This window comes from Saccoglossus kowalevskii, chromosome 17, assembly GCF_978046115.1.
Source record: "Saccoglossus kowalevskii chromosome 17, keSacKowa6.1, whole genome shotgun sequence".
NCBI classification, from domain to species: domain Eukaryota; kingdom Metazoa; phylum Hemichordata; class Enteropneusta; family Harrimaniidae; genus Saccoglossus; species Saccoglossus kowalevskii.
In genome coordinates, this window is record NC_140657.1 from 29,728,211 (window position 1) to 29,751,197 (window position 22,987).

Below are 22,987 nucleotides of genomic sequence, written 5' to 3' on the forward strand. Positions count from 1 at the left end.
TATTCAGCGTTTGTGGTTGGCCTCGCATCACCTTTGAAGAAGAATATTCCACCAAAGAAGAAACCATCCTCCATACTGATGAGACCTCCAAGTATGAAGATAAATATGGGGCTTATGCTGGACATGACAAAGAGGCGGATTACTACTGTTTAGGTCTGCACAAGACACATTGGACACATTCCAAACTATACTGCAGGATATCAAGACCAGATCCAGTGTATCAGACTGTGATGTTGGGAAGAAAATCTTGGGCCACATTTCCAGTACTATGTCAGACAAGGCTGCTACTGAATGCAAGATCAACAGACTACTAGAAATTCATCGTCTGCAGATATTCTTCCTGAGGTCCAGCCAAATTCCCATCAATTGACAGAAGAAGGTCGCAGTTCAGTAGGCTTTCTGATGAACTTCCATGTGGGCTGCACAGTCTGGTACGCATGGCAGAAACAACCAGGGATGTGTTCAATGCTTTAGAGAAAGACCATTTTGAAAGTAGTGTCCCCCTATTTAGTTCAGATTATCGTCGGAGAGATGAGCCAGGCACACTTGCATTAGATAGGATTATGATTTTCGGGGTGTACCGAGTGAATGGTGTAAGGGTATTATCCAACCCTATTATCCAACCTATTTATAAAAAGGGTCCTCGTTTCGATGTTAATAATTACAGGGGCATCTCAATTTTTACCAGTATTTTGAACAAGCGTTTTTGTGATTGGGCCACTGAGAATGCTATTATTATTGAAGCTCAAGCGGGTTTTCGGAAACAATATTCTTGTTGACAATATTTTTAGTTTACAGGCCATTGTACAAAAATATTTATCAAAGAAAGGGGGACGCATGTACAGAGTATTTATCGACTTCTCGAAAGCTTTCGATAGGATAAATCATAATAAATTGTGGCACAGATTGATTACAAAGAGCATACATGGTATTATTATACATCTGTCACCGTAACGCCATAAGTTACAGCGTGCTGTAATTTTGCGGTATTTTACGGGGTATTTTCATACTACCATATTAGGAAATGCGAATTCCAAATATGGAATAATTACGCGCGTAAGCGTCCTCTAATAATAAAAAACAAACATGGCTACTACCAGGATTTGACCGGACTCCATACAAAGAAGTTCGCTGATTCTGTTCTAAACTTTTTGGATTTCGGCATTCCCATGATGTGTCCTTGGAAGGAAAAGATGTATAATAATAAGGTTATTACGAAGATACCTCAAAGTATGCACTCAGACAGTACGCTGTCGTATCGACCTCCGCTGCGCGACGGTCGATACTGCCGCTGTACTGTCTTCGTGCATACTTTCAGGTATCGTTGTAATAACCTTATAGTATTTTGAGGGTTCTTCGCTCAATGTACTCCCAACTAAAGTCTTGCGTTCGTTTTAATGATTCCCTTACTGAATATTTTAGTTGTACAGTGGGAACAAGGCAAGGATGTATTTTAAGCCCCTTTCTTTTCTCTATTTTTATTAACGAGTTGGCTAATTATATGGATTTTGAACCAGGGGGAGGAATATATGTTACCAAGGACTGTCCATCAGTTCATATACTTTTATATGCAGATGACGTAGCAGATGGAGATGACATGCCAATTTATTTACAACGTAAATTAAATATGTTAAGAGTTATTCTGTCAACACTGGGAATGCAGGTGAACCTTGACAAAAAAATATAATAGTATTTCGTAATGGCGGGTTCCTCAGGAATTATGAAAAGTGGCTTTATGCTGGTAAAAGTTTAGATACAGTAAAACATTACAACTATTTAGGGTTAACCATTTCTTCTAGACTGGTATGGACTCCAGCTTAACAAAATCTAGCTATGAAGGGTGGCAATGCATGCTTTCGGGTTCAGACAGTAATTAGAAAGTTGGGTGGTATTTCTGTATCTGCTGCTTTCAAACTTTAAACGCGATGATTGTACCCACCTGTTGTTATGGGAGTGAAATCTGGGGCTACGAATATAGTGAAATAATTGAACGTGTTCAGGTGAAATTTTGAAGATTTTTATTAGGGGTCAATAGTAGTGTTAATAACGTAGCAGTTCTGGGCGAATGTGGACGAGTGCCATTATGTTGTATTTATTTTAGGCGATGCATCGCATATTGGTTAAAACTTTTAAAATTAGATAACAATAAATACCCGAGAGCATGTTACACAATACTCAAACGTTTGGATGAAGCTGGTAGAACTACCTGGGCTTCTCACATCAAAAATCTTTCATTTAAGTATGGTTTTGGTATCGTGTGGATGGGGCAGCAAGTTGGGGATACTGACAATTTTCTAGATTTATTTTCCCAACAAATTAAAGATTGTTCCCAGCAGGAATGACACAGTGAGGTTACACAATCTTCCAGACTTGCCACTTATAGGAAAACAAGTCATTGTCAATGACACGTCCCCGTTCCATTCATATTTGAGTGACATATACATTCAAAGCAGATCATGACCGAAATCTCAGTGGTCTGATCCGAAATGCACCTGCATATGTACAACACATTGTATGATGTGTGTGAAATGTGGTCTTGATCGGTTCAGGCATGCCTGAGATATGGATGCTGAACTGTATTCAGTTAAAACCTGATTTGGAAAAAAAAACGTGATTCAAGATACCATAATGTACAATGTATGCATGAAGTGTGAACTAAATTCACCCATGGTGAATATGTGCAATTTTGACGAATTTTTGACCTTAAAAAGACTGGCCCAAATGCACAGGCATATGTATGATATAATGTATGATGTGTATGTGAAGTTTGAACTTGATCTGTCCAGGCATGTCCGAGATATGGATCGAAAACTCAATTTTTTAATTTTGAACTTGATCCGAAGAAAAATTTGTGTGCATCAAGCTTATATTATGTTTAATATATGCACTAAATCTGAACAAAATCCATCCATGCATGACTGAGATCCGGTTCCGGAATTGTGAAAATACGTGATTTTGATACATTTTCGGCCTTAAAATGGCCATCATTCAGCTATTGTTAAGCGGATCATGAAACAAATGCATATACATATTTGTGATATGATGTACCTTGTTGTGTGTGAAGTTTGAACTCGATCAATCCAGGCATGTCTCAGATACGGATCCACAACTGAATTCTTTAAAACAAAATGGCTGCCAGTCTGCCATTTCAAACCCGATCCACACAAAAAATGACGTGCATCAAGGTCCTATTATGTTAAATGTATGTACTAAATTTGAACAAAATCCGTTCATGCATAACTGAGATCCGGGTCCGGAATGGTGAAAATGTGCGATTTTGTTGCATTTTCGGCCTGAAAATGGCCGCTATTCGGCTATCGTTAATCGGATCATGAAAAAAATGCATGTGCATATGTCCCATATAATGTGTGATGTATGAGTGAAGTTTGGACTTCGGTCCATGCATGTTCGAGATACAGGTGATCACGGACGCACACATGGCAAACCATAAGTCCCCGTTTTCGGACTACGTCCGAACGGGGACTAATAAAAACAGCACTTGCACCTGAAATGTATTGAATTAACAAGTAATCATAGATTAAAATACATACTTGCAAGTTTTCGTTGCTAAGGGTATAAACTCAACATTGAAACGGGTAGACATCTGAAGCTGCCAGTTGAACATAGAATATGTAATTTTTGTAGAAAATGAGTTTCATTTTGTTTTCAAATGTCCCCTTTACAACGACTTAAGGTAGCGAGACTATTATTTGTGTTGAAAATTACGATTTTCACATTTATTTATTAATTAATGAAATGCACTATAAACTTTCATATGATAAAGTCAACATAACATAGAATGTCATGTAAGTTGGTTAAAATTTAGATTTTCTGAAGGGAAGCAAGGCAGCCTCAGTAGTGTTTTCCAAAATCAATAACATAGGTTTAATCTGTGTGTTTATAAGTTTCAAAGATAAACTCAAGACAAAGCAATGTTAGGATGTGTTATCAGTAGCTATCTGACACACAATGAGTGTTTCCTAACATTTGAGTGGTTTGTCTCCGCCCCTGTTTGTTTCACAGATTAGTCATTTGCATATGAATGTGTCAGACACAAGGTCACACAGCCACTGAAAAAAATCATTGATTTTGGTGTTTTCATATGCCGAATTTATCCAATTATAGCTATCCTATTCCTTTATTTTTTTGGTTTCCAATAGCCTTACACATTTGGATGTCCCTACACATGTTAAAGCAGACCTTGATGGGAAAACAAATTGATTGTGCCGATAAACAAGCTTGAAAATCTTTGCTGTTACTTCATGGACGTTTTCTAGGAGTTTGTTTTTCAAAATACAAGGTCTTTAACAAAAAATAACGTATACTTATTGTTGTCGGATTAACACCAAATTTTCACAGCTTTAAGGTGACAGTGAGAGGAACTTGAATGTGTCCAGACAAACTATTTCATCGATTATTTACCAACGAGTTGTGGTTTGAGTTGGGACAATGCGACTAAAACAGTAATTGAAATTCAGCACACTATTTTTTAAAACGCATTGCTTGCATAAAACTGACCAGACACATTCAATTTACCAGACTATTGAACAACTAGGAAAAGTGAAAAAAAAAATACTTCTTATCGCCAGCATAAATGCGTAAATATTTTTTTTACAGAAAAAGTAATTTTTCACCTTTGATTACGTAACGGGTCATAGAATGCTGATACGGGCATGGCAAACACACCTTTGCAAAGCTTGACGTCTGGCGATTCTAAAAATATATACTTTGCTGGGTCTATTTGTAGTCATTTGGTCACAATTAGAAGATGAAAACAAGTAAGCAAATAATAGTCCCGCTACCTTAAGAACCGATTTATTGCCAATTTCTCTGTGTACTTATCCCAATTCTGAAAAAAAATGGTGTCTCTTTTTTCAACATCCCAGCCTTGTATTATTCGTCGTTTAGCTATATATTTGTTACAAGCATTCAAAAGACAAGATATTTATGAGACAAGTTAAATGTAATATTTTAGTGATTTATTCATTCTTTACATGTAAATTAATTATCAATATTTTTTTACTGTTTTTGTGGTGTTGTAATTAGTAGTTTGTGTTTATTTTTCTCTGTAAAAACACCTCTACCTATGTATTTTTTAAATATTGTACGATGGGTCGTGGCCCAGTACTAAATAAAGATTGATTGATTGAATGCAAAGCTTTTGCCATTAAGTTATCCAAAGAATACTTTAACAGAGTGTGTATTATATTATTTAGATCAGGTTTTTTATGTTGCTGGATGTCGGGCTCTAGGCTTAGTTTCCAAATTTATTTCAACACCTCTGTGGAAATTATAGATATAGAAATACACATCATGAATATGGCAGCATATCATCTAAAATTGGTGATATATTTACATGATTCTTCAATCGATTTGGATGATTTCATGGAGGGCAAGATGTTGCCATTTGAAAATATACCAATAAATGAAGACCCTGTTCACAGTGCAGTATATGACCCGGATAAAAGAACCATTCTTGGGACATTATTACCAGCTCTTGCCAAATTTGTAAAGAAAGAATTCCAGGACCAACTTCCTGGTGGCTTCTTTGAGGCTGGGCAGTGGACAGACCTAATGAGACTACGCACGCAAAGTGTGGAAAAACACAACAACATGTTTGCTTATATGGATTAGCTATTGCGCTTTAAGCCAAATGGAAGTGTTTTGGCGTCAGAGGCATACCCATTGTTTTGCCTGAACAGAGCAATGGCTGTATGCCAAAGATAATGCCCTAGCTAAAAGATTGATAGGTGCTGCCCGCAAGGGTGTTAAAACCATTAAAGAGGAATTTAAGGCAAGAAAAATGGTTATCGAACAATGAAAACAGCAGAGTTTGAGAGAGCACCAAGAAAAAGACAAGTACAAGTAGACACAATGCTGAGTACACTAAAGAAAAAATAGGTGCTTTAAAGGCTCAGTTAAGATTCAGGGAAAATGTATTAAAACAAGATCCAGGAAACCAGGATTAGTTTGTTTCCAGGAGGGATGGGGCTCGCAGGGTTGCATTGACGTGGGAACAGTTATCCGAGCAGGTCATCGCTCTAGTGGACCATGCCTGCAAAATGCCAACCAGTCAATCGTCTGGAACTGCCTTTCTGGCTGGCAAAAGAATTAAGCATAAATTCGAAGAGGATGGAAATATTGTTGCATACTAAGATTAGTTGTGTTACAGGTAACAGCTTTGGATATATTTGGCACAACTCATGTCAATAACACACTAAAATCATGTTTGGCATCATTTTAAGTATAATACAAAACATTAGTTCACACTCTGAACTACGACTTTAAAATGTACTAGTTATTATTTCCATCATATTAAAGTGAAATATTTAAAAAAAATTACTTTTTATCAAAATTAGAGAATTAAAGGAAACATGAAATTAACAAATCCAAGAGAGGCCTACCCAAGGTGCATATACACCAAGTATCAAAGCATTCAGGCTCGTAGTTTTCAAGAAGTTGACACTGAGACCGACGGACATTCACTTATATGATAAAATCCGCTTTCGACTGTGCCTATGTATACCTTCATGACATATCTTCATGACATGTATGTGTACCAAATAATAATTATTTAAATATGTGTGACGTGTTTTATTGCTCCCCATTCCCCGTATATTCTAGTCCTTTATATATATATATATGCTGAAAGAATTCACGCACACGGGTGGTAAGAATCTGGCAGGTCTGACAGTTTAATAAGGTTTGTAGAAATTCCTGAGTAGTGCAGGTGAAATTCTGTTTTTTGTGGTTGCGACCACAGTTTCTATTCGGCCGTGTACTTTAGTGACTTGCGAGTCACGTGTCAGACTGCTTGGCCCTTCCACACGTGACATTTTGGTGGCAGCGGTGGGATAGCAGACCGTGGTTTGCTATCAGGTAATTTTGTGATTGCAATTGGCTTTATACAAAGTTCTAAATTATTCAGCAAGGACTGTACGGGTATGTGTGGTAGCAATTGGTAGGTAGGTACTATTTTGTATGATTGTTTCATATGAATGCTGATGAGGTAGCACATGCTAGATCCCTGGGGGAGGCAGCGGGTCTGGAAGGGGGGATTAACTAAATATGTCCTGGCCGAAGTTAAAGAAAGACAAATAAGTGATAGAGAAGAAAGGGCTGCTAAACGGGAAGAAAATGCTCTGGCGATAGAAAGGTTAAAAATAGAAGAAAGAGAAAAGGAGAGGGCTTTTGAAATTGAAAAAATTGCTTCAACAAGGTGAGCGATATAGTGGAACTGGTGATGTTGGCAAACCCCCTAAGTTACCCGAATTTCACAATGGAGATGATATGGATGCATATTTAATAAGATTCGAGATATTTGCGAAAAGTTTGAATTGGCCGGAAGACCAGTGGGCTGTAAATTTGGGGGCTTTGTTAACTGGAGATGCATTGATGGTGTATACTAGTATGGATAGGCAGGATGTGACTGATTATGTCATAGTGAATAAGGCATTACTACGTCGGTATGATCTCACTGATGAAGGGTTTAGGAAAAGTTTCGATCTGCTAGACCTGGTAACTTGGAGTCCTATAAACAATTTGTAGTTAGGTTACGCAATATTCTGGAGCGATGGATTGATCTGTCCAATATTAGTAAGTCTTTAGAAGGTTTGTCTGATTTGATTGTACAAGAACAGTTCATTAATATTTGCAATTCTGATTTGGCGTACCTTCATGAGCGCACTCCTGTTAATTACCAGAAGATGGCTGAACTGGCCGATAAATATAGAGGCTCGTAAACTCACTGGGGGCAAGAATGCATCTTATCTGAATAAACAGAAACCCCAAAATTCGCGGGGGAATTATGCAAGTCAGGGTAAACCTCCAGAGTCTCGTACTTGCTACATTTGCCATCAAGTGGGTCACATTGCTCCAGATTGTCCACAAAGGAATTTGGATCGTAGGTCAGGTGAAACTAACAAAAAACCAAGCCAATAAAATCAGCAGTATGCATTAGCAGTGATAAACGCCATAGTGAAAGTAATAATCATAGTAATCATAATGAAGATGGTATTGTGAAACAGACCAGCGCTACATGCATGATAACAAGCGATAGTGCTCATCAATGTTTGGAGGGCAAATCTAGCGTTATATTAAAATGTGGGCACGAGTTGCCAGTAGTGAGCTTGAGTAGTGTCAGCAGTAACCAGGTGTCTATGGGAGATTTACCAGTTGTGAATGGTGCAGTCGGTAGTCATAACGTTACTGTATTGAGAGACACAGGTTGTAGTGGTGTGGTTGTACGTCATAACTTAGTTAATCCTGATCAGTTTACAGGTGAAGAGAAATTGTGTTTGTTAATCGATGGGACATGTCGTAGAGGTCCTGTAGCTCGAATTCAGGTCGATACTCCATATTTCACGGGTGAGGTAGAGGTATTATGTATGCAGAAGCCGGTGTTTGATTTAATCATTGGTAGCATTAAAGGTGTTAGAAGACCGAATGAACCTGATCCTGATTGGCAGGTAGAGCACAGTGAGAGCTCAGTATCTAACATTAGTGATGAAACTAGTAGTGTGGGGACTAGTAATATTGTACTACATGATTCTGGTGATAAGAGTGAATTGAACACTTGTGTAGTTAATGAATCTAATAGTAATAATGGTAATGTAGATGTTACTAGAGAGGTCATTGGTGTGGATGAAACCCGTAGTGGGATGACTAGTAATATTGAGGCGTATAATTTTAGGAGTAAAGACAGTGAATTTGATACCAAGGTTGATGAGTCTGGTGGTAATGAGAGTGTTATAGATATGACAGGAGACTTAAATAATAGTATTGATATAGTGCATGCAGTACAGACCCGGGCTCAGATTAAAGCAGACGCTAGGTCTATGCGACCATTGGTGGTGCCATTAGTGGATGTAGTAGTGAGAATCCTGTTGATGCTGATGTTTTTAGGCAAGCTCAACTAGATGATCCTACATTGTGTTCGGTGAGGAAGAAAGCAGCTTCTAATGAAGAAAAGATGTTTGGTAGAAACATATCAGTGGGATTTAAGATTAAAAACAAATTACTTTATCGTACCTTTCAATCCCCTAGAGTTGAGCAAGGCAGGGTATCTGTTCAGGTGGTTGTGCCAACTAAATATAGGTTACAAGTTATGCGGTTAGCCCATGACTCTATCCTAGGGGGCCACCTGGGTATTAAGAAGACTACTGATAAAATAATGACATCGTTTTATTGGCCTGGTATTGCAGGTGATATAAAAAGATACTGTCAGTCTTGTGACGTTTGTCAAAAAGTAGCTCCGAAAGGGAAGGTGAGCAAAGTCCCTCTAGGAACAATGCCATTAATTGACATACCATTTAAGAGGGTAGCCATAGATCTGGTGGGGCCTATTGACCCAGTTACTGATAGGGGTCATCGCTATATACTCACTCTTTTTGATTATGCTACCTGATATCCGGAAGCGATTGCCTTAAAACTGATCACCACTGAGGTTGTAGCAGAGGCCCTTGTTGAGATGTATAGTAGGCTGGGGATACCAGAACAGATGACGATGAAGGAAGTGAATAGGCTTTTATCGGTTAAACATCTTACTACTACTCCTTACCATCCATGCTGTAATGGTTTAGTTGAAAAATTTAATGGTACTCTTAAGTCTATGCTGCGTAAGATGTGTATTGAACGGCCAAAAGATTGGGACCGCTACATTGTTATTTGCATACCGTGAAGCCCCACAGGCTAGTTTGGGGTTTTCTCCATTTGAATTGTTATATGGGCGTACTGTGCGAGGTCCCCTGGTTATACTGAAAGAACTTTGGACGGGCGAAACCCCGGGGTCGGATATTAAGTCTACGTATGAATATGTTTTAAACTTAAAGGAAAGGTTAGAACATACTTGCAGATTGGCCAGAGCCGAGTTGGGCAAATCACAAGCTAAATACAAGGTAAATTATGAAAGATGTGCTAAAGCTAGAAAACTGAGTGTTGGGGTCAAGTGCTTTTATTACTGCCTACCCAACATAATAAAATGCAAATGCAATGGCAGGGTCCATATTACATTAGAGAGAAAGTAGGGATAATGGACTACAGAGTAGAAGTTAAAGGAAAGTTGAAGTTATATCATGCAAATTTATTAAAACTGTACCAGTCACGTGACACCAAAGATGAAAATGGGTCACGGGAAGCTTCTATCTCTGTGGGTATATTGCAATGTGTTGCAACAGGTATAATTGATAATCAGGAGATAAATGCATCCTATCCTGAGACTGAAATAGTAGAGACCCCTTCTATTGAGAGTTCGGAATCAATAGAAGACGTACATATTAACGAGCAACTAGATGTTCATCAGACAAAATCTGTTAAACTTTTATTAAGAGAATTTTCAGATATTTTAAGTGATATACCTGACAAATGTAGAGTGGGTGTTCATGATATTAAGTTAATTTCTGATACTCCTGTGCGTATTAGGCCATACCCCATAAATTATGCTATGCGGGGGATACCATAAATAAGGCATTTCAGAAAATGATAGATTTAGATGTGATTGAATAATCTGATTCCCCCTATGCTTCCCCTGTGGTCCTAATTAAGAAGAAAGACAATACTATTCGTTTCTGTGTTGATTATCGTAAACTTAACCAGTTAACAACCTTTGATGCAGAACCTATGTCTGAATTTGACAAAGGGATTTTGGCAGATTCCACTCACAGAGGCAGCAAAGGAAAAAACAGCATTTCAAACTCCGAAAGGGTTATACCAGTTCAAATATATGCCATTTGGATTAGTTAATTCACCGGCGACCTTTAGTCGCATTATGCGAAAAGTACTTTGTAACTTGGAGAATGTGGTAAATCTGATCCATGATATATTAATATACACGAAATCCTGGGAAACGCATCTACATGCAGTTAAAACAGTATTTATGCGTTTGAATATGGCTGGGCTTACAGCAAAGCCCAGTAAATGTTTTATTGGATACCATACATTGGAATTTCTGGGACACCAAATTGGGGCTGGGTTGTTACAAATGACCCAAGAGAAAGTACAAGCTCTACTAGGCTAAGTAACCATGTACAGTCAAACAAGTTAGATCGTTTATGGGATTAGCTAACTATTATAGTAGATATGTGCCTAACTTTGCCACTATTGTTGCACCCCTGACTGACCTGACAAGGAAAGGTCAACCTAGACAAGTAATATGGCGTGATCCACAAGAAAAAGCTTTCACTGAATTGAAATGTATATTGAGCAAGCAACCAGTTTAAGACTGCCTGATTTTAGTAAACCTTTTATTCTGCGAAGTGACTCTTCCGATTTGGTAATCGGAGCTGTTCTTTTACAAGAATATGATGGGTACTATTTCCCATTAGCTTATGCAAGTAGGAAATTTTTAGTGCGTGAAAAGTCGTATGCAGTGATAGAAAAAGAGTGTTTAGCTGTAATATGGGCAGTTAGAAAATTTCAACAGTATCTGTATTTTACAGAATTTGTTCTGCAAACAGACCACCAACTTTTAATATATTTACAGAAAGCAAAGTTAACAAATGGTCGTCTTATGAGATGGGCAATGTACCTACAATCATTCAGGTATAGAATTGAAGCAATCAAGGGTAGTGAAAATATTGGTGCAGATTATTTAAGTAGGATAGGTTAGGGATAGTTCGTGATTGCCAATTATAATTTATGTAAGTCAGTTGTTACCATAGCGTCACTAAAGAGTGACCTGTGATCCTCCAAGACATAGGCCCAAGAGGCTATGTCTTGAGGGGGGAGTTTTGTCACGAGGTCAATCTTTAGTTGTCTTTTTTGTATATATCTATATAGTGGTACACAGTGCAGTCATTTATATTTGCATAACAATGGTGGTGCTATCACAGTGCAGGAGGGTGGGCCATTATCCAAAGTGTGGCTAGTGGCAAACCATGATTGGCTGAATTTATGTGATTATGTACACCTGGGTATGGGTATAAAAGGCAGTCACACCTTAGCCATGTGCTTCTTTTTTTCCCCATTTCGTTTTGGTTTGCACAAGTGAGGCAGGGTCCTGTGCTTTTGTTTCAACCCCTGAGTTTATTTGAACATTGGTTTATAAACTGTTCCTGTTCAGAGATGTAAAGTGAGCCTGTTGCGTGCTGTGGAAACGAACATTCTAAGACTCTACCTAAGTGCTACACCGGGAGATGTCAAGTCAACAGAAAACAGTGTTCTGTGAAGTCGCACATTGAGTCGGAACTTCGCTGTATGCTGTTATCTGCAACAAAAAGGACAACTTCATTGTGCTTCGGGTAGAAGTCAGAAGATGGTCCAGCGCTGTGAAGGTCGTGAACTGTGAGTGCACTCGGGGAGTTACGAGACAATTTATATTATTGTGGACTGTGTGTGCATTAATTTGGAAGCCATTTAATTGAAAGTACATTATTTCATTGTGTTTGTAATTAATCATGTATTAGTTGTTGCTAGGTGCAGCTCAATTCTTGTTTATTCAATAATAATTATTTAAATATGTATTGACGTGACGTGTTTTATTGCTCCTCATTCCCCGTATATTCCAGTCCTTTATATATATATGCTGAAAGATGCATATTTCCACCGAGATCCGTGACCATTGAATGTGTATCACCAGTGATCAGTCAAGTAGAAATATTTTCTCAATTTTTGCATGATATTTTCATACAGGACATCTGTCGTTCATACTCAGGGAAGACTTTATACTGATGAATAAGATGACCAAGTTTGAAAAAAAATTAGTAAAGTTATTGTGCACACAATATCACTTATTAACGGCCACAACAACGAGCAGAAATTTTTCCCTTAATGTACTTTTCCCTTCCATCTTTGATGGTACAGGCAAGGTAAAAACCAATCAATGTTGCATATTAAGAGTAATGATATATTTTTTATCTGGAAAAGACAGTCATTAAAACATGTACAGCTATTTGTTTATATAAATATTGTTTGCTGGTCGTCTCTACTGAAAGTCAGTCCTCACCTAACTCCATATAGTTGGAGGAATATATAAATTCTGCATCATATTCAACACTACTGCCTTGAAATCAATAATAAATAAAAACCAGTTGAGTCAAAGATTGAAAAAAATACAATACAATGTTATTAAATCAAAGCAACTTACTTTCTAAAAATTAACAATAATGCAAATACAGTACATTAGTATGCAACTTTTTTTAAATAATTATTTTTCAAGAAAGGGGATGTTTCCAAGTTCAATGTGCCTTAGGTGAACAGTAAAATAATCAAATTAGGACCCATTTAGTCATATATAGATTGCAGAGGTAAAATCCTAATTTTCCCCATCATATATAAGAAATTCTTCATCCAAACTCCAAGGCAAAGCAAATATACTAGCTGGTAAAGGCGTGCAATGAGTAGAATCAAAGTCTCCAAGGTACTTGCTTGCCTGCAAACAGAATAAAAAACTTAGTAAGAACTCATGTGTGCTGAGAGTATTAAAAATGAATTCTAAATTACTTGTACTTGAGATAATGATGGAAAAGCTGAAAACTGACTAATTATGCAAATCATGCAATTAAGTGTTATTATGTACAGAGTTTCTTTGAAATAGGGTAATTAGTACTTGAGATATCAGTTTGAAAGTATACAAACTAGGTAAATAATATGCACAGGGTCTGTGCATTGTCCTCGAGCATCTATGTACCAAATTTCATTTAAAAGGGATGATTAGTACTTGAGATATAAGTGGAAAAGCTGAAACCTAACTAATTATGCAAATTAGGTGATTAATATATTTAATATTTACCAAAAAATAATCAAGTGCATAGTCCTCAATTATCAAGTAATTATCTGTACCAAGTACAGATCAACTCTATCACGGACCATTGTTTGGTCCCCAGGCGGATAAGTGGAGAACCTCTGGTTGATCTGTTTCTTCCAACTTGAGGGCAACATAAGTTTTTTTTTTTTTTATCGTATTCTTTCAAAAAAAACAGGTGATACATTTCACTTTCATATGATAAACATTGACATCTACATGTCTCTGAAGAAAAAGCATCACTTACCAAAAATAGAACAAGTTTCATCTTCATATCTCGACCGAGATCATCTCCTAAAAGGTAAGTTTGAGTCAAATTCAAATTTGGCACTACTTATCTTGTTACTGTCCGTACTTGTAATGCAATATTAATAAGAACTTCCCATTTACTTTATATAATGGAAAACTATTACCATACTAGAAAATGTCATTTTTTGAAATCTTTCAACAATATTAGAAATCATGACAATAATATAAGTTTGTTTCTCAAGTCGCCGAGCAAATTTTTTAGATATGAAGAAATGTTGCCATAGAAACCAATGCAATTTTTACCGTATTTCATGACATTTTGAATCCTGTTTCTCATGAAACTGCCTGTTGACCTTGTTTTTTTTTTCATTTTCAATATCTAAATATTAATAACCCATAACAATCTTTCCCTGAAAATGATCAGCTATTGATCTATCAATATCTTCAAAGAATTGTCCACAATTACTACTTTTAGAAATACTGTAAAGATGATTTGCTGACTGATTTCTGTTAAGGTGTAGTTCCATACTTTACCTATAAGCATTGGATAACTGGTAGAATTCTCTTCTACATAGCTTTGTAGTATCTGAAGACACTCAGATTCGTCAAGCTCCAAAGAGGTTGAAATAGACACTGCAATAAACAGATAAATGTACATCAATTAAACTGAAGATCTTGTTGTATTTGGGATGTGTCTAACCCCTAGTGATTAGTAGCTATGCTTTTACTGACAGGTGATATAAACACAAATCTGAATATGAGGGGGGGGGGGGTGATTTTTTTAAAAGTACCTTAAAAACTTTTTTAAATAATCAATTTTGAAAGTAAAAATCAGTGATTACAAAAGTTCCATGATGTTATATACAAGTGTCACACTGCTGTAATACATACAGAGGTAGGCAACTTGTTAATAATAAATAGATGAGCGTTTGTTTGTACTACTAGCAGTGTCAGTGTCAGTACAGGTATGAGTCAAGGCTGCAAGCTGTGGGCATTACAATTGGTTCATTTTCATAGTAAGAAAGTGACAAACTTACGCTGTGTTATTGTATCTGGGACTGATAACCATGTATTAAGAACAGAAATGCTTTCTTCTGTCATTAATTTTGGATACCTAGAAAGAAGTCAGATTAATTAATTGTAGTGTATATTAGATGATGAATCTTCATAACACATTCTTTTTTTTGAAATACACATGTAGTCTTGCATCATGACAATTCAGGGGTGGTCCATGGTCCAGAACATTCCAGCAACAGATACTGATTATTCATAACTTAGGAAAGCATTTACATACACAGTAAAAGACAGTTTGATTCAATTATATACAGTAAAACCTGTCAAAACCAACCATGACTGGGACCTATGGTCGGTTTTCAGAGGGAGTTGGTTTATTCAGGGTGGTCGTGACTTTGATTGAAACAACAATTACATGTGCTGTAAAACACGGGACAAATGAAAGACACCATAGTTTGCCTCCGGTGATTATACATTTATTGTATTGTTTCAATAAAATAATTTACCAAACAAGACAAGAATATTATGGTATGTACATGAAATCAATAAACATTAAAATAACTGTTTGAATAGACCGAGTAAGTATCACGTATCGTAACTGAAGGCGACCATTTTAAATGACATCACAATGTAAGTTCACATGAGCTACATGTAATTATCATAATTTATGCAGACAGTCAATTTTGCTGTTAAGTCAATGAATCAAATTACGATGTAAAAAAATCATCAAGTTTTGACTGCTTTAAAGAACATCTTTTTTCAACGATTTTGTTTTCTGTTCGAATTATGACATTTTGGGTATCTGTCAAGTAACTGGAGTCTTTGTTTATTGTGAAGTTCTGTAATCTTGTCAACATGTCTAGCACATCGCCATGCGTCAAGTTACTGTCATCGTGAGGGTCAATAATTTGTCTGCAATAAAATTCTCAACAATCTGTTGCTCTCACTCGCCGTCATACATTGCTTCAGTTGGTATACGTTCATCAAAGTGGAGGTACTCATCAACGCTACACTGCAACTTGCTAAATAAGGTTTCCGAATTCTTTGTTGTCGTCTGCTTCTTCGTCATCATAAATTTCAATCTTGAAGCCCCCTTTACAGAAACATTCGAAAGCACAAAATTGTCGATCAGAATCGTTATGGAAAGAAAACAAGCAGCCTATCGGCTGAGATAGCTCCGCTGTTAGCAATGCACATTTCAATTAAAGAACTGAAGACATCATTAGAAAATGAACAATATGAATAGTATCAAAGCAATCGGACTTACAGTTTTCAACAAAAAGTCGAAAATATCACTTTTTACCAAAAATGACAAAAATATTCACCAAAATTAGAGAATATCATCACAAAATGAACAAATCTGAGAGAGGTCCACATGTAGTACCTATATATGTAATATCAAAGCAATCGGACTTGCGGTTTTTAACAAGAAGTCAAAAATATCACTTTTTACCAAAAATGACAAAAATATTCACCAAAATTAGAGAATTGAAGATATCATCACGAAATAAACAAATCTGAGAGAGGTCCACATGTAGTACCTATATATGTAGTATCAAAGCAATTGGACTTGCGGTTTTTAACAAGCAGTCGAAAATATCACTTTTCACCAAAAATAGAGAATTAAAGATATCATTACAAAATGAACAAATCTGAGAGAGGTCCACATGTAGTACCTATATATGTAATATCAAAGCATTTGCACTTGCGGTTTTTCACAAGAAGTCGAAAATATTCACCAAAATTAGAGAATTAAAGATATCATTACAAAATGAACAAATCTGAGAGAGGTCCACATGTAGTACCTATATATTGTGGTTTTTAACAAGAAGTCGAAAATATCAGTTTTTACCAAAAATGACAAAAATATTCACCAAAATTAGAGAATTAAAGATATCATTACAAAATGAACAAATCTGAGAGAGGTCCACATGTAGTACCTATATATGTAATATCAAAGCAATTGCACTTGCGGTTTTCAACAAGAAGTCGAAAATATCAGTTTTTATCAAAAATGACAAAAATATTCACCAAAATTAGAGAATTGAAGATATCATCACGAAATGAACAAATCTGAGAGAGGTCCACATGTAGTACCTATATATGTAATATCAAAGCAATTGCACTTGCGGTTTTTAACAAGAAGTCGAAAATATCAGTTTTTACCAAAAATGACAAAAATATTCACCAAAATTAGAGAATTGAAGACATCATCACAAAATGAACAAATCTGAGAGAGGTCCACATGTAGTACCTATATATGTAATATCAAAGCATATGAACAAACCTAAGAGAGGTCTACCCAAGGTACATATACACCAAGTATCAAAGCATTTAGGCTTGTAGTTTTCAAGAAGAAGTCGAAAAAGTAAAACATTGACACGGACGACGACGGACGACGGACAATCACTCATATGATAAGCTCCGCTCGACAAAGTCGACAGCAGAGCTAAAAACTCAATGTCTTGATCGTTGAAGAAGTGATAATGCAGTGTGCTTCATCGCAGTTGATGACCCCGATCATTTGTTTATATCCGGGGTCATTACACTGTCCAGACATCACGCGATGCGAGGGCGTGTGGTTTGAAAAACTTATCAGTTGCTACTGTTTTATACGGGACGTTACTTGTAGTGTGAGATTTGATATTGTTTCTATGACGTTCATGGTAAATTTAACACAACACACTTTTTAGGTCGGTCAGACTGGATTACTAGACAGCGGATGTGGTGCAACTGGTCCGATGGTCGATGTATTCAGTGTGAATATTGGACTTGGGACCGATCAATGCGGCCGGTGTTCAGAGTAGACAGTGGTCGGATTTCACATCGACGTCTATGTAGAAATTCGGGACTACATAAATCGGTCGGTTCTGAAAGTAGGTCGGTCTTGACAGGTTTTACTGTACTAAACAATAACTCTCAGCACAACATGGCAAACATCCAAAGTGATTAATTATAACAATGTATCAATGTGGTGATGGTGGATATGATCAGACATGAATCTCATGTCTATAATCTGCACAGCTGACAAGGCAAGTTGTACACAAATCTGACTACACTATCTTTAAAGTGCCTGTGAAATGCCGACTATTTTATGGCTTATATTACACTTGAAATATATCCTAGTACAAATGTTGGTCATCGTATGATCACAGAAAATAAATTTAACGCCAAAAAAGTGCTTTTTAGTTACCTCTTGCCACATAGCAATGATTATGATTAATAGATGATTATAGTGATTCAAATGGAAGTGATATATACTAACCTGCACTGCAGCAACTTAATCAATAGAAAGTTACCACGATTAGTACTTATCACACCTTCTCTGTAGAGAAAACAAATACAAGAATGTTTACACGAGACAAGAAGCAAAATCTTTTTTTTGGCCTGATAGTTTAAATTCATTTTGTACATTTCACAATATTAGGATGTCACCAATACAGCAACCAAGGTGGCTCACAACATGGCATTTTTATAAAAACTATTTTGACAATTCATTTACATTTTATAATCCTTTTTTTTAACAACCATTTTCAGTTCTGAAATCCGTTTTTAAAACCCAATTTCGTTTCTGGGATCTGTTTTTATTTTAAAACATAATTATTTAAATCAATTTTTGTTTTTAAAATCCGTTCTCATTTTTAAAATAAATTTTCATTTTTTAAATAAAAAATGATTTGTAAAAATGGTTTATAAAAGGCCATGTTGTGAGCTACCTGGTTGTCGTACACCAAAAGCATGCGGGATTCTCTGTTCGATAATCAAAGATGGACTGTATTACAAAATCAATATGACAGGATTTATTGTAGTGACAACAATAATAACTAACATAATAAACAGCACAATATGTCAGATTTCGATCAGTATAACTTGTGTAACTTTCAGATTTGATTTTTGCACAAAGTTACCCAAAACTGAAGAAGCTTTTATTCAAGTCAACACATCTATGTAGTCATTTATACTACTGCTCATGCCATATGTTTATTACCATAAATCCACCCACATTATGAGTTATTCATATGGAAATCGTAAATTGGTATTGTAGTAACTGCATATATTTCAATCTTATATACTATTGAAGGCATAATCTTGTGAACATCATTTGAAGTTTAACAAGATCCTAGCACAACAGTGAACCCACTCCAAAGCGTACAATCATTTACACTAAAATTACATTATATATAATTAAGACTTACTCTGTAGTGATGATTTCATCTTTACTTCTTCTGATCAATCTTATTGGCCCTGGATACCTAGACAACAAACAAGTAAAACCATGTAAGCAAAAGCAAGTACTAGAGCCAGATTAGAAATCACCCAAGGTCTAGTCAACAGCTTAGTCACATTAAGGTAGTAAAATGACAAAAACTTTGAGATGATATATATGTTGTTATAGTAACATGCTCAGAAAGTTTTAACTCGTATTTCCTCAGGAACTACATACACTAAAGGAATTATCAAAATTGTTTACTTCTGTAGTATTTTTTTATAGATGTTAAAACAATTTTTTTGTGTGAAGATTGTCAAAGTGCAGTCCCATAAATAATTAATTTACACAAATACTGACTCATTTAGTTTATAGTGTTAACAGAAAAATACATCACAGAATGGTTCTTTATGAAGGAAAATAACTTATCATCTCTCCAATAAAGTTTAGCCAGTCAATCAATTTAAATCCAATCTGGAAAACCCATCAAGGTTCTATAATGTCCAATGCATGTACCAAGTTTGAACAAAATCCATCTATAAACAGCCGAGATCTGGTTCCGGAATACCAGAAATGCTCAAATTTGACGATTTTTCAGTACACAAATGGCTGCCATTCAGCCATCTTGAATCAGATTGGGAAACAAATTGATGTGCATATGTATAATATTATATTTGATGTATGTGAGAAGTTTGAATGTGATAGGTCCAGGCATATCTAAAATACAGGTCTGGCCACAGAAAATGCACACAGAGGTCAATCCATAAGTCCCTGTTTTCGGACTGCGTCTGCTGCTACCACCACCAATGGGTAACCAGCATTTCAGCCAGGTGACTTATTTTTGTTGACAATGAAGCCATTCATCTCTATGAAGAATGATGAACATTACAACAGAATTTTTGATAATTTGTGTAATTATTCATTTTAAATTCAAGTGCATGCATTTTTTCTCTCATTTTCATTGAGTTAATAATAAAAATTTAATTAATGAGTAGACTTGTCATGATGATGGTGTCACATGGATTTATCAAATGTTGCAACATTCATTGGTAGTACGTGTTTTTGTCTTGTTTTTATTTTGGTAAACATAAGAGCAGGTAATTAATATGAAAACAAGCCATGCATGGCACAGTCCTCGTTAGTTATCAAATTTAAGATATATAGTTTTGTTTATAGTAATATAGCTGGAATATAACCATGTCAGGAATATGATTTTTCAACATTAAAATGATATTGCTCTGAAACAGCATTCAAAATCAACCATTTTGAATACATGTATATATATAACATGATGTATAACGAATATATAAAATTTGAATATAATCAGTCAAAGCATTTAAGAGATGTGGCTCTAGAAGCCCAATCATTAAAACAAAATGGCCGCCAGTCAGCCATTTTGAATCCAATTTGAAAAATAAAATGACGTGCATCAGGAACCCATAATGTCTAATGTATGTACCAAATTTGAACGAAATCCGTCCATAAATGCCAGAAATGCTCGATATTTGATGATTTTTTTAGCACAAAAATGACCATCATTTGGCCATTTTGAATAGGATCGTCAAACCAATATATCTGTATATCTATGACATGATGTATAATAAATATTTAAAATTTGAATATAATCAGTCAAAACAAGTCGGAGATATGGATCTAGAAGCCCATTCATTAAAACAAAATGGCCACCAGACAGCCATTTTGAATCCGATCTGAAAAATAAATGATGTGCATCAGGAACCTGTAATGTCTAATATATGTACCAGGTTTGAATGAAATCCATCAATAAATGCCAGAAATGCTTGATATTTGATGATTTTTTAGCACAAAAATGGCCACCATTTGGCCATTTTGAATAGGATCATCAAACCAATATATCTGTCTATCCATGACAGGATGTATAATGAATATTTAAAATTTGAACATAATCAGTGGAAGCAAGTCAAAGATATCGCACGAGAACCACATTCATTAATACAAAATGGCCGACTGGCTGCCATTTTGAATCTTATCTGAAAAACAAAATTATTTGCATCAAGGTCCCATAATGTCTAATGTATATACCAAGTTTGAACAAAATCCATCTGTAAACAGACGAGAAATGCTTGATTTTTAGGATTTTTTACCACAAAAATGGCCGCCATTCTGCCATCTTGAATCAGATCGTGAAACAAATTGACGTGCACATGTATAATACCATGTATGATATATGTGTGAAGTTTGATTGTGATTGGTCCAGGCATTTCTAAGATGCACACACAGAGGTCAAAACATAAGTCCTTGTTTTCGGACTGCGTCCGAACAGGGACTAATAAGCTAATTAACATATGCAGATTAATTCAAAAGTAGTGTGCATTTAAGAAATTTTATCCCATTTGAGAAAACAGTTGGATATTAAAAGAACATGCTGATTAGGAAGTATTGGAAATTCAACTACAACAGTATGCATGAACCAAGCTTTAAACATATCTGAAACAACTGTTAAAATATAAAACAAGAGTTGGCAGAGCCATCTCGATGCTGGGAAATAAAAGTTTAAAGGTAAGTTTTTGGAGCAATGGATTGGTAAACAGGCAGAAAAGCAATTTCAAAAACTTTGTTTTAATGAAAATTTGAAGTATACATGAGGGTATGACGTGTGTATTATTATATATTTTTAACTGAAAGAATTAAACTAAATTAAATAATAATGTTTGTTTATTTTGAACCTTAGAAATGACCACTGTTCAACTCAAGACGTTTAATTGTACATTACTATGACAATCAACCAATTAAAAAAAAACAGTCGACAGTGACTAAATGCATGGTCATAGCAAAATCGCTGTTTAATTGAAATAAAAAAAAAACAAAGAAGGAAGGGGAACGACAGGCGTTACGGCAGGCATGTTTGTTTCACCTCGATCAATACAGCATTACCCACAATGCACTATTCTCATTAGCGTGGATATGTGTAAGTTGTACTGCAGTCAAGAACAAGGTAAGACATTACGTGACGAGACCATCCCATTTTGCCGTTGATTTCTGGGTTCGGGTGTGTTTCATACTAGAAAATCGATACGCACTACACCACCGAGTGTAGTAGACATAATCCCGATGGCAATAGGACGTTCAAATTAAGCTAATACAGTTGATTTATAACAGACGAAGTAAATGGAAATCACTTCAGTCGAGAACACAAACGTATTTAAATGAGTTGGTAAACAAGAGACGATGGCAACTCCATGTTGTGGCAGATTTACACACTACTACAGTTCAACTAATGTTTACAAACACCACGGTCAGTCACACAAAGTCCCCCAAATCCAAAGGGATAAACAAGATGAACAATTGTGCATACTCCACGTTATGACGCAGCTTGAAAATGGCAATTTAAACTTTGCTTGCAGATTTTCCCGGGGCAGATTTACATAATACTACAGTTCGATAACACGGCCAGTCACACAAAATACATCAAAAGGGAACTGCAAGTCGTATAATGCCAAAACAGTACTATGATTTCACAACTTTCGAAATATGTTCGCTTTTATCGATGTTCACTGTACACCAGTAAATGTCTTCCGGTTTGCAAGCACTTTTTAATCTTTCATAAGTAAAATACACTACAATTTACTCCAGAAAAACAATTTTCCTGGTATATTCCTACATTCTTGCATACTAATGAGGTGTTCAGACACATTCCAAGCTGAAAAATTTTCTTGGACTAATAACAAAGCTGGTCAATCCTTTCCCCGCAAAAAGACATGTTGGAAATAGTCAATCATTATGCAAATTAGCTAAAGTAA

The 22,987-nt window shown here is 35.9% G+C and overlaps 1 protein-coding gene across 2 annotated transcripts in view; it reads right to left on the reverse strand.

Moving 5' to 3' along the window:
- Positions 1-12,827: 12,827 nt before the first annotated feature.
- Positions 12,828-22,987, reverse strand: part of LOC100375565 (phosphatidylserine lipase ABHD16A-like) — a 32,491-nt gene continuing 22,331 nt past the window's right edge. For both annotated transcript variants that reach the window (XM_085492294.1, XM_002732496.4), the window contains exons 15-20: positions 19,198-19,254; positions 18,267-18,326; positions 15,025-15,101; positions 14,522-14,620; positions 13,986-14,032; positions 12,828-13,366 (exon numbers count right to left, since the gene is read on the reverse strand). In XM_085492294.1, the coding sequence (XP_085348420.1) occupies positions 13,250-13,366; positions 13,986-14,032; positions 14,522-14,620; positions 15,025-15,101; positions 18,267-18,326; positions 19,198-19,254 (457 nt within the window). In that variant the 3' untranslated portion in view covers positions 12,828-13,249. The remainder of the gene's footprint in view (positions 13,367-13,985; positions 14,033-14,521; positions 14,621-15,024; positions 15,102-18,266; positions 18,327-19,197; positions 19,255-22,987) is intronic.